At 37.7% G+C, this 14,515-nt stretch overlaps 1 protein-coding gene across 13 annotated transcripts in view; it reads left to right on the top strand.

Annotated features, from left to right (window-relative positions):
* The window catches only part of EHBP1 (EH domain binding protein 1), a 384,386-nt gene that overhangs the window by 278,938 nt on the left and 90,933 nt on the right, over positions 1 to 14,515 (top strand). For 10 of the 13 annotated variants that reach the window (XM_043982715.1, XM_043982718.1, XM_043982711.1 and 7 more), the window contains one exon: positions 12,638 to 12,785. In XM_043982715.1, coding sequence (XP_043838650.1) covers positions 12,638 to 12,785 — 148 coding nt within the window. The remainder of the gene's footprint in view (positions 1 to 12,637; positions 12,786 to 14,515) is intronic. The other 3 variants (XM_043982716.1, XM_043982717.1, XM_043982708.1) reach the window with 1 other exon arrangement.

The following is a 14,515-nucleotide window of genomic DNA, read 5'->3' as shown; positions in this document are numbered from 1 at the left end:
TTTTGAAATCCTTAAATATTTCTTTTCCACACATTGTAAATTTTTTTTGAATCAATGAAACTGCTTAGTGGTCTAGCATGTTAATATTTCAGGTCTGGGCTTGACCCATTTGAAACATAAATTTGATTATTATTTTTTAGAATACTTTGTTTTGTGCAATGTATTGGCCAACAGGAAGTAAAAATATACGTTTCAATTTAAAATATTTACCATATCTTGGAACATGAAGAATACACATAGAAAAGTGGGGGGCTTTAAAAGCTAAAGAATACAATGAAGTCAGTTTATTGAAGGTAGAGCCTAATAATGAAAATCTAAAGTATTCAAAATGCAGATTTTTTTCTGTTAATTTCTATTCATTGTCTGCACAAGTGTTAAACTGTAGTTCTTAAAGGTATAGATCTAAAGAGTCTACTATTTCAGGATTCACTTTTTGTTTACTTGACTACTACCTGTGTATTTTTTAACAAATCTAAAACTTGAGTAAGTAACTACAGAAATAAATGTAATCCCCAGAGTTGATCAAAGATTAATCTGACCAGATGGGGCAAACTTGAGAAAGATTTTGACTTTCCACTCTGTTTTGCCACAATAAAGGCTGATTTTTTTCCTTCTTTGTTAGCAAGGCAGAGATCAGGCCATCCCCAGAGAAATGAGCAGGTGTGGCCATTTATAAGCATGTCTGCTTATATTACAAACCAGCATAAGAAAAGTTTGAAATGGTTTGAAAAGATCAGCTAAACAGTTTTAATGTTTCATCCTAAATCCTATTTATTTAAACAAGACCTGATCAAGCTGGCAGTAAAAATCTAGCCTGCCCAAACCTTTAAAGATCTTGTAATTTAATTTTTTAATTTTAATTCTGTGTTCTGTAGCATGTGAATAGGTACATTTTGGTAATCCTTGCCTCTGGACAAGCACAGAATTCTCTCTTTTTTTTCTTTCTGGCTAATGGCTAATAACAGAGCCTTGCTTCCTGTCTGATGATGAAAGGGTGGCCATCAAGTTCTTTTTCTTAGTTCCTACTATGTAATCGAGGCATTTCATGAGCAATTTGGAGAGAAGAATCACGTGAACTGTTAGCAATGTTAAGTAGAGTCATAGACTCTTTTTGTTTCGAGGTGGATTAGAATTTATTTGGATTCTTTATTCTTCATGTATGCAACTCAAGAAAACTACATACTGATATTATTTGAAATTATATAAAAGAAGTGTTTTTATTAAACTAATTCCATGTACACATGTGCATGTATACAGTTCTCAAAGAGACTCCGCCTCTGTTTTATGTTTTTTAAACTAAGTCTACAGCAAACATCAAATACTATTGAAAGGACACCCTTGGGTAGGTAGTGTTCTCTGTAGCTACAATGACAGTTTCTCATGTTCTAATTCACCTTCACAAATCCACAGCATCGTTCTGGACTAAAGTAATGTCAGTCATTGACATTTTCGGCAAGTACAAAAAGGACCCCCTATAGCAGCCATTTTTAGTTGTTTCTTAAGATCCAAAGACTGCTGAAAGAACAATTGGATAAAGTTGAGGATTGGAGAAGCTTGATTTTCTTGTTCCTGTGAAATGAAACTCTAGTTCTTTTTCTTCCCCTTCTCCTTAAAAGCAGAAGTCTGTTAGGGGGTTGTAGCTGTGTCAAAGCCGCTGGGATGCCACTGCTGATCACTTTAATTACTACGACTAAGGAGGATAAAATTAAAAGTAGCACCATTGAAGCAGTGGAAGAAAGCTTGCCGAGATGTCGGTGAACTGTGAAATATAAAAATTGCATACCAATACATTTTTATGGGAGGGAAACAAGGAATTACATTACTCATTCTTGAGGAGTTTGTCCTATAATGGTGAAGTTTTGCTTGTATATCTATAGCAGATTTTTGAACATTTCAAAAGAACAAGCAAAAACTGTAAATTTTTATGCATTCACAAATGTGGTAAGTATACTTATAGGAGAAACTTATTTTTCACTGTCATTTGTACATCAGTTCTAGGATTCATGTACAGTGTTACAAGTTCCTTGTCTTGAAATAGGGCTGGTTTTATGCCATTGAAGGACTTTATTCATTGCTAAGGATGTTGGTCTTAGGAAAAACAAAGATCACTATAAACAATTTACTTTCTTTTTTGCCATTTAACTTCCTTTATTGTTCTGCTGACAACAACACAAAGAAGAATTCATCAGAATAGATAGCCCATTACAGAAGTCTTCTGTTTACAAATATAAAAATGAATAATCTGGATTTTAAGAAATCATAGTGCTCCTTCAGAAAACTTATTTGACCACCAGTGATTACAATTCTTCTAGTAGCAAAATTAAATTGGGGATGAGGTTGGGAGGCTCAGCCTTGCTAGAAATCTGGCTGCATATATCAACTTGGCCTGTACTTTAGAATAATCCTGAATATTAATAAATAGGAAAGGCACATTTTATGAGGCTAATACACTTAGTAGTATAAAGAATCAAAATACTTATTAACAACAATAATTATGGACAATAATTTTGTTTGTTGTAACCTAAGCATAAAACCTACATAAGTCTATTAAAACTTGGCTTTTAAAAACCATAGTCTTTCCTCAGTCTCAAAACAAAAAGAAAATATGATCTTCTAGTCCCCTGGACTAGATAAGAAAGTGAGTTCATGTTTTCTAATCTATGACTCTTACTATGTCATTTTCATTTACAATAATGGTTTGTATCTTACCTAACTAGCTCCTAAAACTGTTTGCCCTTGTAAACAAACAAACAAAAAAGCTTTTTCTCCGGTTTAGACACTAATAAACAAAATGTGAATTGCTGCCTTTTATAGGAAAATAATTTTGAGCTTTTCTTCTGGGGTTGTCAAAATAGATATGAGATATATAGTTAATGTTCTGAGATGGAAGTGAAGCATCATCAGATATATGCATACATTAAATAAATCTTTACTGATTGTGGGAGCACTTTACAAAATAAAATTAACACAGTTTTTCTGCTCTCATTTCCATCTCAAATACTCATTCATGGACATTTTAATATATGAAGAATATGAACTTGATTATTACTTTGAATGGTCATTAAATTTAGCACAATCCCATTTTAAAATATTATGTTACTGCAAACACCAGATTTCTTGAGTTATGTTTGTAGGAAATATTCAAATGAAGTCATTTTAGTTGTGATGAAGTGTGGAAGTTAAGAATATTGTCAGATAAAATTCATTAATTTGTATATTTAATTAGTATAATAACAGTAAGCATTTCCAAATTATACTTTTAATAACAAACATTTTTTTTTCTCAGTTGGTTGCTCTGTCTTGAGGGAAGGTAAGGAGTGAGAAAACAAACACTGCAGATATGCTATCCCACTGGAGAGCTCTTGGCCCAAGCAAAATTGTCTCTGTAGTGTTAGGACATTAGGAGAAAAGTAAACCAAGGCAATCTGATAGGGAACTAGAATTCTGTCAGTCAGGCTCAAGATTTTGTGCTGTGTCCACGTACTTTGTTTACTGTAGGGTTTTATGAGTTGTAACCTGCCCATGCTGGCTGTTAATGAGGCTAAATCTTGCTGCTAGAGAATTGAATTACAGCACACCTCTGGGCTAATGGTTATAAACAGAAAGTCCCATTAGGGCTGCTTTCTGATTCGTTCATTTGCATTTTTTCTATTGTATGAAGAACAATGATGAGTAAATAGGTACAAACAAACAATTTACATGGAAATGGATAAAATGTAGCTAATTAGGATTTAGTGTTGGTTTTATTAATGATTGCCCAAGCTAAGTAGCATTGTAGAAACCTTTGCAGATGGAAAGTGTTCTTTTCCCCTTTTTTTAGGGGGGAGGAAAGGGGGGAGGGAGCATGGAATGGTGTTTACATAGCTCTTATAAGAATAGGTTCCTATTTCAGTTTCAAAAAGATATAATTTGTTTCATTCAAATTCTGTTAAATTAGCCCTTGAGTACTACATCTTAGTTTAAAATTTAATTCTAACTCTACATTATAATGAAATTAACTTAAAACTTGGTGCCTGGGATAAACTATTAGTTTTCATTAGTGTTTTCAGCTTTCTTAAGTTTGAGATATATAAATTTAGTATTTTCTTCACTTTATCATTTAATTTGGCCCTATTGTTTAAAACCTGAATTTCTATTTCTCTTATTTTCCCCATATTTAAAAATACTGCTGGGGCAGCTAGGTGGCACAGTGGATAAAACACCGGCCCTGGATTCAGGAGGACCTGAGTTCAAATCCAGCCTCAGACACTTGACACTTACTAGCTGTGTGACCCTGGGCAAGTCACTTAACCCCCATTGCCCCGCACACACACAAAAAAAAAGTAAAAATACTGCTTATAAGCTGTGAGTTTTAATGTTTTTACTTTTTGTGCTGCATCCTCTTGCAACCCCCATCTCTACTGCTCTACCGGCTGCAACTTGAACTACATTCCAGTTTCTTGCCCTCCTACCTTTCTCCTTCTCTTCACCTGAGTGATAAATGGAAGGCAACATGGTGTAGCAGCTGGAGGATCTTCTCATCCATCAGGAGACCTAGGTTCTAGTGTCCACCATGCCACTATCTGTGTGACCTTGGGCAAGTCATCTAACTTCTATTGACCTGGTGCTACTGCAGCTACCTACATAGGCGTTGGATTAAATGGCTTTGAAATGGAGCTTCCAGCTCCAAGTCTGTGATCCTGTGATCTCAATTTCTTTGTCTATAAAGTGGTGAGGCTTGACTTAGATGATCTCCTAGTGGTCCCTTCCACCTCGAAGATTCCTTGTCGGAAGTGAGGAGCACGCCCTCAGAAAAAAGAAGGTCGAAGCTTGTCCCAGGAAAAGGTATCTGACTAACAGCATTGGGCACTCAATATATCATTGGCCAGTTCCCTGTTGGCTTACCCAGCCGATAGCCCCAACACGAAGAGGGACCCGAAAAGGATAGAAGTGAAGGACCATAAAAGAAGAGGCAAGCAAAAATGCCTCTTTTAACCAAGGTGCACCCTGATCTGTGGCTGTGTTGGTCTGCTGCGCCAGGAATACCTTCCCATAAACAATGGAGCCTCTTTATCCCAACTCCCATTTGCACTGGCTAAGCGTGGTCCCCAGAGGGTAAAGCTCCAGTTCCCCTCGAGGTTCTAAGTGTACCCCTAAGGGGCAGCTTGTCTTTCTGATGCTCAGCTTGAACCCTCATTCTGTTTTTTTTCCTAATAGGAATTCACTAGTTATATATTTAATATATACTCCCTGACATTGATTAACTCAATGATAGTGTCCTAATATCATTTAGTCAAATAATATAAATTTTTACAAAAGACATTTACTGAAAAGATATAGAAAAAATCAAAGCAACAACACCCCACTCCACAAAAACTAACTGGGGCATACCCTCCCTCTACTACCTCTGTCCCTGTGGGGAGGAGGGCACTGAACGGGCTCAAACTTAAAGCAGCTAGTACAAAGCATTCCCCCCACCAGTTCACTGCCAGATGCAGCACTGTCACTGAAGGAGTCAATCTCTGGCTTCCGGGCATGGTGCAGCCCTTGGCTCATGAGGTGGTCCATTGCTGGCGGGTCAAGCACGTAGCTCCTTCAGGCTGTCTTTCCTTCCACTAGGCAAGCCTTTGTCTCCAAAAGGGCCACCTCCTGTTTTTATCTTCTTTCCTTTGGTACAATGCCTTGTGAGACTTCAAAGGGTCAAAGAAACAGAAGTAGTACTTTTTTTTTCTAAATCACAGTGTCTGAGATAGGAAAAATGGGGTGGGGAGAGTGAAAAGGGGAGCTTTTTATGTTCTCCTCAAATTGCAGTTAAAACCAGCCCCGACTAGTTAGGCCAAAGTGAATGTGCTAATCCTAAAGTAAGCACAAATGAGTCTGGGGATTGGGGAGGAAAGTCCTGTCAATTTTACCCTCATAACATCTCTCCAATACCCTTTCTTCTCTCCTCTGACACTGCCACCAACCTGGTGCAGACCTTCATCTCCTCACTCCTAGACTGTTGCGATGCCTTGCTGGTTGGTTTTCTTCAAGTCTCTCCCCAGTGTAGTCCATCCTTCACTCACCTGTTAAAATGATCTTAATAAAGGTCAGGTCTGCCCAGGTCACCCAGTAAACTCCAGTTGCTCCCTCTCACTTCCAGGATCAAATGTAAAATATTTTACTTTGGGTTCAGATCCCTCCATAATCTGCCTCCCCTCCCTTTCTAGTCTCCTTACTCTGTAATCCCCTTTACATGCTCTGGGATCCAGCGCCACTGACCTTCTTGCTATTTCTCACACAAGACACTCCCATCTCCCAACTCTGGTTCTCATCACTGGCTGTGCCCCCTGCCTGGAATTCTTTTCCTCCTCATCTCCACCTCCTGCCTTCCAGTGCTTCCTTTAAGTCCCTGCTAAAGACCCATCTTCTAGAAGCCTTTCCCCTACCCCTTCCCTCTATTATGTCCAATTGATCCTGTCTGCACCTTATGTTGTCTCCCCTACTAGACCCTGAGCTCCTTGGGAAAGTGGCCTGCTGTTTTTCCCCCTTTCTTTGTTCCCCCAGCAGCACTTAGCACAATGCATAGGTGCTTAATAAATGTTTATTGACTGACTGACTGAGTTCCCTTGACTAGAACTTGATAGGATGGGGGCAGCTAGATGGCGCAGTGGATAAAGCACTGGCCTTGGATTCAGGAGGACCTGAGTTCAAATCCAGCCTCAGACACTTGACACTTAACTAGCTGTGTGACCCTGGGCAAGTCACTTAACCCTCATTGCCCTGCAAAAACAAACAAAAAAAAACAACAAGAACTTGATAGGATGAATGCTTTATTGTAGCCACTTTAAATTTGAGTCTGGGTTAAAGCACTGGCCCAGGATTCAGGAGTACCTGAGTTCAAATCCAGCCTCAGACACTTGACACTTACTAGCTATGTGACCATGGGCAAGTCACTTAACCCCCATTGCCTAAAAAAAAAAAAAAAAAAAAAAAATTTTGAGTCTGCTTCATTGAGGTAAGTAAACACAAATGTTTGGGGTTTTTCCTGCGAGGTGTGAGGGAGACACTTTTTGCTTTGGTTCTTGCTACATCTTTTTAGTAAATATCCCTCTGTAAAAGCTAATTTAGGTTAAATTATATTAGGGCATTATTCTCTGGGTCAGTCAGTGATAGAAGAAGATAGTAAATATAACTGGTGAATTAGTATTAGGGACAACACACCAGAATGGGGGTTCAAACCAATAGCATTTGAAAGATATCCTTGTGATATGAAGTGGTGGCAGTAGTGATCAAGGTGAGGAAAAAGGTCACCCCAATCCTATCCTTGTATTGTAAACTCTGCCCTGGCCCAGATATACCACAAAAATGTAGTTGACCATTATGAAAATCCCAGAAATGTAGAGCACATTGGCAATATATATATATATATATATATATGTTGGCACTGAACTGGTGGGGGCAGCCAGTTTGTGGTGATGTTATAAAATTACAATTCCTTAGGGGATGAAAAGAAGATTGTGGACACTAGATTTAAAATGTTTGGCTGTGTGTCTGCTATTACTTTAAGCTCGTTAACCACTGAATGGGTTAAAGGAAAAATGGGTGAAGACAGCTTCACCTTCAAAAGCATAGATATTTTCAAGCAATTTTGCCTCCCTCCTGTTAAACTGCACTGCTCCATGCTTACTGAAGATGTTATCAAGACTGCCCTAAGCAACTATGGCCACCTCAGGCTGACCAAGCTGGGCAGCCATCACATCCAATACAATCACCTAATTGTAAGGAACTCTATGACATGTACAACATCCTACTGTTCTTATACCTGCTCTAATAGATTTGAAATATGGAACTTTTGTTCTTTGTTTTTTGGCTTACTTCAGCACCACCCTCACCTGATATGTCTGTGTATTTTGAATTAGTATGACTTATAACTGTGATAATTACCTTGTTCATACCCAAAATGTAAAATAATAATAAAACCCAATAATAACCTTTATCTGAAGGAGTGAGCTATGTTCAGCAAATACCTAATTTCATCTGAGTTGATTTTGGGGGAAAGAATTTTTGTTACACATTAGTTTGGTGCAAATATTTGGTAGAAGCAGTTATTGTACATAAAACAGGTTGGCATATATATGATAAAATAAAAGGCATGTAAGAATTAATCTCTGATTTAAAAAAAAAAGACACCCCAATCTTCAGGGTTGAACCTGGAGGGAAGAGGAAGCAATACCTTCAGTCTGGAAAGGACATGACTTGTCATAAGTGATCACTGAGATAAGGGCCCCCTTCATTGTTTACATGGGCTATATGTATAAGTTATACACCTAATTGTCTCCCCCTGCCCTCCTCACAGCAGAATAGGTCCAGCCCAGAAAAACCAGCAGCTCTTTAGTCTTCTTTTGCTTTAGTTTGCTGGCAATTTACACTCCTACCAGTAGCACTGTAGCTGTTCACTCCCACTGGGTTGGCATTGCTCTTTTCCCAGTACTACTGATACTATCATTCAAACCCATCTCTCTTCTTTTTTGTTTTGTTTTGTTTTTTGTTTTTTGCAGGGCAGTGAGGGTTAAGTGACTTGCCCAGGGTCACACAGCTAGTAAGTGTCAAGTGTCTGAGGCCGGATTTGAACTCAGGTACTCCTGAATCCAGGGCCGGTGCTTTACCACTGCGCCATCTAGCTGCCCCCCCATCTCTCTTCTGAACCTCCCTACTGAGGACACTGCCATTCTTCCAGTCACCGGGTTCACAACTTTGAAGTCCTCTTTGACTGATCACTCTCCCTCATACCACATAGCCAATCAGTTGCCAAGTTTTATCAGTTCTTCCTCCACAATATCTGTTATCTGTTCCCTTCTATCCTAGTCATTCAGCCACTGTCATCTTGCAGGTCTTCATCACCTCTTGTCTGGACTATTGCAATATCCTCCTAATTGTTCCTCTGCTTCAAGTCTCTAGCATCTGCAATCCATACTCCACATAGCTGCTCAAATGACATTCCTAATGCAAGGTGTTGGCCACGCCACTTCTCTGCTTAGTAAATTGCATTCACTTCCTTCTACATCTAGGATTAAATACAAACTCATCTAGTTGGCAATTAAAACTTTTCACAACCTGATTTGAAGCTACTTTTCCATCTATATAACAAATTACACCCCCTTCACATATTCTTATGATCAAGCCAAACTGGCCATCTTGCTGTTTCTTATACATAGCGTTCAGTCTCCAGTCTTCTAGCCTTTATACCAAATATCCCCCATGCCTGGAACATACTCCCTTCTTAGGTCCATCTCTTAGAATCCTTGATTCCCCTCAAAGTTCAGCTCAGATGCCACCTCCTTAGATGAGGAGGATCCTCAAGCCCTAAAACTGCTACTGACTCTCCTCCAAAATAACTTGGTACATATTCTCTTTAGATAGGTGAGCATTTATTTATTCTGTCCCCGGCTAAACATAAACTCCTTATCGACAGGGACTGTTTTCTTTTTTGTCTCTATGTCACTAACACTTAACACAATGTCTGAAACATAGTGGGCACGTAATAAAAATGTTTGTCAATGTATTGATTGTCTCCTTTATCACCAAACTTCACTCTTCAGCTCCTTACAGTATTCCTGTTTCCTCTAACATTCTTACAGAAAACTTTTTTCTTAAAGGTTACCTACCAGTAGCCTTCTACCAACCAAATCCAACTGCCAGCAGTATCTCAAAAGTTGATAGAATGTTAGACTTGGAGTTCAGACACTTAAGTGTGAATTTTATCTCCAGTACTTTTCTCTGTGAGCCTCTGGGCAAGTCACTTAATCTCTCCGAGCCTTGATTTCCTTATCTGTAAAATGAGAATAACAATGCCTCTAGTGCCTACCTCACAAAGTCATTGAGATGATCTAATGAGATCACATGTGTAAAATGCTTTGAAAATTTAATGCACCAGATAAGTTTTGGTTCTTGCCCTGATAGCATACCTTCAGGACCACTCCCATAGCACTTTCAAGTACTGATTGAAGTCTTAAATGTTGCTCTCCTAGGGGTTCTTGGGGCAACCCTTGAGGGTTGAGGTTCTATGGATTTTTTTCTTGAGAGTGTGGGGGTTTCTAGTACTTTTAATTATGAGCCTTCACCAGTGTTGTTCCCATTGATTATAAGCCAGTAGCGCCTCTTAGCTTTTAGGAAAAGGTCTTTACTAAAGCAATATAGCGAGAACATTTGGTACAAAACATTTCCCACAAACCGGGATTTCATTCTCCTCTATACGTAGTGTCCCTATATTAAACAAGCTCAAACTTAAAGGCACATGTGTGCAAAGTTGTACCTCTAAAGACCTGGCACTGGGGTGCCTTTTCTCCCTTTGTGAAGCCTTCATAAAATTCCCTTCAGGTGTAACCTGATGAAGATATCAAAGGAAAGGACATCTTGTTAATTGAGGTTGGGGTAAAAAACTCTACACCTTACCTTACAATGTTATCATTAATAACAACAAAAATAATAATACGCCTTCAGTATTTGACACTATTAGCCATATCTTTTTAAAAATATTTCCATTTCTTGGCTTCTGTGACACTACATTGTCCTGGTTCTTTTCAGATCTCTGTCTTGCATTCTTCTTGGTGTCCCCCACCCCACACCCGAGTACAAATGTTTTCCAGTGTTCTGCACATAGATGATTGTTTCTCTGTCCTCTTTCCCTTAGTGACTTCATCCACTGGAATTTCAGCTGTCATATCTACACAAAAGACTTCCAAATCTGAATCTGTAGCCCTAACCTTCTCCTCAGCTGAAGTGGCCATTTACACATTGGACTCAACATATCTCATTCATAAACTCATGGGATATAAATGTAAAGCACCCTAATCCACACCATCAACCTAATCTTTCCTCCTGACCTGTATTTATCTCATTGTCACCACTTTTTCCAGTCACCTCAGTTTTAAACTTCAGACATCTCTGACTTCTCACCTTCCATCTCTAATAAATCACCAGATTATACCAATTCCACTGCTACAATATTACTTCTCTCCATTCCTTTTCTTCTTTTCCCACTGCTACTACATCATTCAGATACTTATTACCTTTCACATAGACTATTGCAATTATCTCCTAACTGGTCTTCCTTGCCTCTAGTTTCCTCCCTTCATTCCATCTTAAATACATCTGCCAGATTAATGTTCTTAAAACAGAGCACTTATGTCACTTTTCTGCTCCAAAATATTCCTCATTTCTCTATTGCCAAATGAATCAAGTTCAGATGCTTTAACCCAGTATTTCTATCTGCCGAAATGTAGTCCCAAATATTTGCAGCCTTGCCTTTTCTCTGTACATTGATTGGTTCATGTTCCCCAAACACTCCCCCAGATTTACTGCATCCATGTTTTTGTACCTGCTGTTTCATACCTGGGTTCCTTCCACTTGCCCCTATTATCTTCCTCTTGAAATCCTATGCGTCTTTCAAGGCCTGGTTATAATACTATCTAATTTTTTAAGTCTTACTTGATCCATCTAGCTGAGAGATATTCCCCTCTTCTACATTAATACAGAATTTTATTTCTGTCTTTCTTATGGTATTTAACAGTTCTACTTTAGATTCCTGTTATTTGTGTTACTGTTTTATCTCCGCTCTTGGATTATAAATTTACCCTCCTATACTCTGCAATCCAGGCAAACCGTCATTCTCTTTCTTTTTCACTCATGACACTCCATCTCCCATCTCTTTTCCTTTGGACTGACCACCACCCCATAGAGTCCCTCTCTTCCTTTAAAATGTAGCTCAAGCACTTAATCTGTCTCCTCCTCAGTTTCCTCATCTGTAAACTAAGGATAATAATAGCACCTACCTCACAAGGTTACAGTGAGGGATTAAATAAGATCCTAGCACAGTGCTTGACATGTAATAGATGTTTTAAAATAATTCCTGATTGCTGTTGACTGAAGGTAGGGGCCCATACTTTATTCATTTTTCTACCTTATACAACACCCCCCTATCTTGTAATCAATAAATATTTATTGAGTGAATAAGTGTTCTTTACTTTTAAAGCAAGAACCTTGATAGATTCTATTTTCTCAACTAACAAACCTTGCATTTGTTGTTGCTTAAATAATACTTTACTTTTAAAAGGGTTTTACACATCTGATAAACTGAATATTTACTACCATGTGCTACAATTGACACTCTCCATTTTGCCTCACAAAAGCTGTCCATTTCTTTTATTTGGTAAATATTGGACTACAACATTGTAAACTCTTATGCTTTTATTAACAGTTGGCAGGTTAAATCCTATCCTTAAAGGACAAAAATATTAATTCTATTTCTACATCATGGATCTTTTCTACACCTGTGATTCAATTTATGAGAACACTGATTTAACATGGCAATAAATCTTCTTATATATAATTCCTAATCATTTTCTAAGTGCTATATCTTGCCAGAGAGTCACTTTAAAAAACTAGCTCAAAATGTTTTTAAATGAACATTTTAATACAGTAATTTTTAATGGTTAAAAAAAAATCTGATTCTGGGATGCCTTTAAAAATTGTGTGACACCTAACTGATATGGAGCATCCTATTTATAATGTGGGCCAAGCACCATGCTGTAAACCAGTTACTATCATGATGATCAGATTGAGAATGAAATTGCATTTCTGTCAATTACTGAGTTGGCAACTGTTCAATATATCTTAGCAGCAAGATGAAGAGCGACGTCGGCAGCTGAGAGAGCGAGCTCGTCAGCTAATAGCAGAAGCTCGATCTGGAGTGAAGATGTCAGAACTTCCCAGCTATAGTGAAATAGCTGCAGAAAAGTTGAAAGAAAGGTCAAAGGCATCTGGAGGTGAGTTAAAGAAGCTTGTATCATATTCCAGTAACAACCAAAAAATCAGTATTGGACCTCTTGGGCCATTACTTTTATTCATACCTCAAAATGTTGTATCAGGTTTGTAAGGGTACAAATTGGGCATTCTATCAGAAAAGCCAGAACATCAGATGAATGGTTTTTGTGTTTTCAAACTCCATTTTACTGTTTTAATTCTCAGTAGCCCAGAAGCACAATATTCATTGGTAAAGATATTCATAGTTTTAAAAATTTATGGGCTGTGATTTACGGTTTGGGCCAGAGTGATATTGCATTGATTATAATATGATAATTTTGTATGAAACCCAAATAAAACTTCAAATATACAGACCTATTACAGGTAAACTTTGAAAGGAAAGCTTTTTTTCACATGTAGCATATTTTTACAAAGGCTAACTTCCAGTCATCATTTGCCATTTAAATATTTTCATTATAGGCTGCTATATGGGAGCAGTAGTCATTGAACTCAATTCTCTGATACTTATTACTTACATATTGTTTGTATTATAGTATTTCAACCCTAAATTCACAATATCCCTAAAAATCCTATTCTTTCCAATAATATTTGCTAAAGCAATATGGAATATAACTCTGAACACCAGTCTCATTTAGTCTCCTTGTTCTCTGGATGCCATCTTCCCACTCTACAAAAGTTATCTCAAGCTTATTATTGGAATAAGGATTGTTTTTCATCTAGCCTTAGTCATATTATTTTAAATACTAATTATTAAACAGAACTTTATCTAATTGTATTCAGTTCAGACTATGTTTGATTTGGAATTTCTTGTCTTTTTGATCCAAGAGGGAGAGAATGCTTGGAAAGGTTGTATTTTTCTATCAATATATCCCTTATTCATCTAGTAAATGATGCCAAACTACTTCTTGTTTTAAGCTAATCTCAGAATGCTGAGATCACTCTGAAGAGTAGGCAAGTATGGGCTAGAATGAGGAGTTAGGAGTTGAAACCTGGGTAAGATGTTTCTAAGTTAAAGGAAATGGTTCTTCAAAGTGAGCTCAAGCTGTAGGGCACAAAGAATGATTCTTTTAAAAAAAGAGTTCACACTATTTTCTCCAGTTGCTGCCACTCCTAGTTGATTCCATGTGTTAGATGCTCTCTGTCACTGAGAAATTTCAGCTAAATGCCTATAGTGCCCAACCCTTGCTTTCATTAAATTTGAAAGCTCCTTCCACAAATAATCTTGTATCTGTCACCTTATTCCCTTCAGAATTTTTATATCTTGGTGAGTTACAACCTTCATCTTATTTCTTCATAAAGATTATAAACCTAGTTTCTTGAACTATACTGAATAAATAAGATCTTCGAACTCTTTTATCATTCCAAGTTTCTTACTTGCTGTACCTTCACTATTTCTCCATCATTTTAGAGCAAGGTTAACAAGATTGCTTGCAACTTCACAAAGACGGTTTTATGTCTCCAAAGCCAGGAATTTTGCCTTTCATTTATATTTAGTAAAGGAATTTCATTCGATATACTAATAATTCATTTTATATGTAAAATAGATGTTCCAATGTTATGTTTTAGGTCTGTTTACTAATATCTTTTAGTGGGTTCAATTCTCACCTTTTAGATAAAGCTCTCCTATACTTCTCACTTATTCCCTCCTTGAGCTGCCAATGTAGCCTTCCTTCAAAATTCCAGAAAGCAGCATATCATAGTAGCAGTGGTGAGAATGCAGTGACAACCAATG

Source organism: Dromiciops gliroides, chromosome 2 (genome assembly GCF_019393635.1).
Source record: "Dromiciops gliroides isolate mDroGli1 chromosome 2, mDroGli1.pri, whole genome shotgun sequence".
Classification (NCBI taxonomy): domain Eukaryota; kingdom Metazoa; phylum Chordata; class Mammalia; order Microbiotheria; family Microbiotheriidae; genus Dromiciops; species Dromiciops gliroides.
This window is presented reverse-complemented; position numbering and strand designations above follow the sequence as displayed.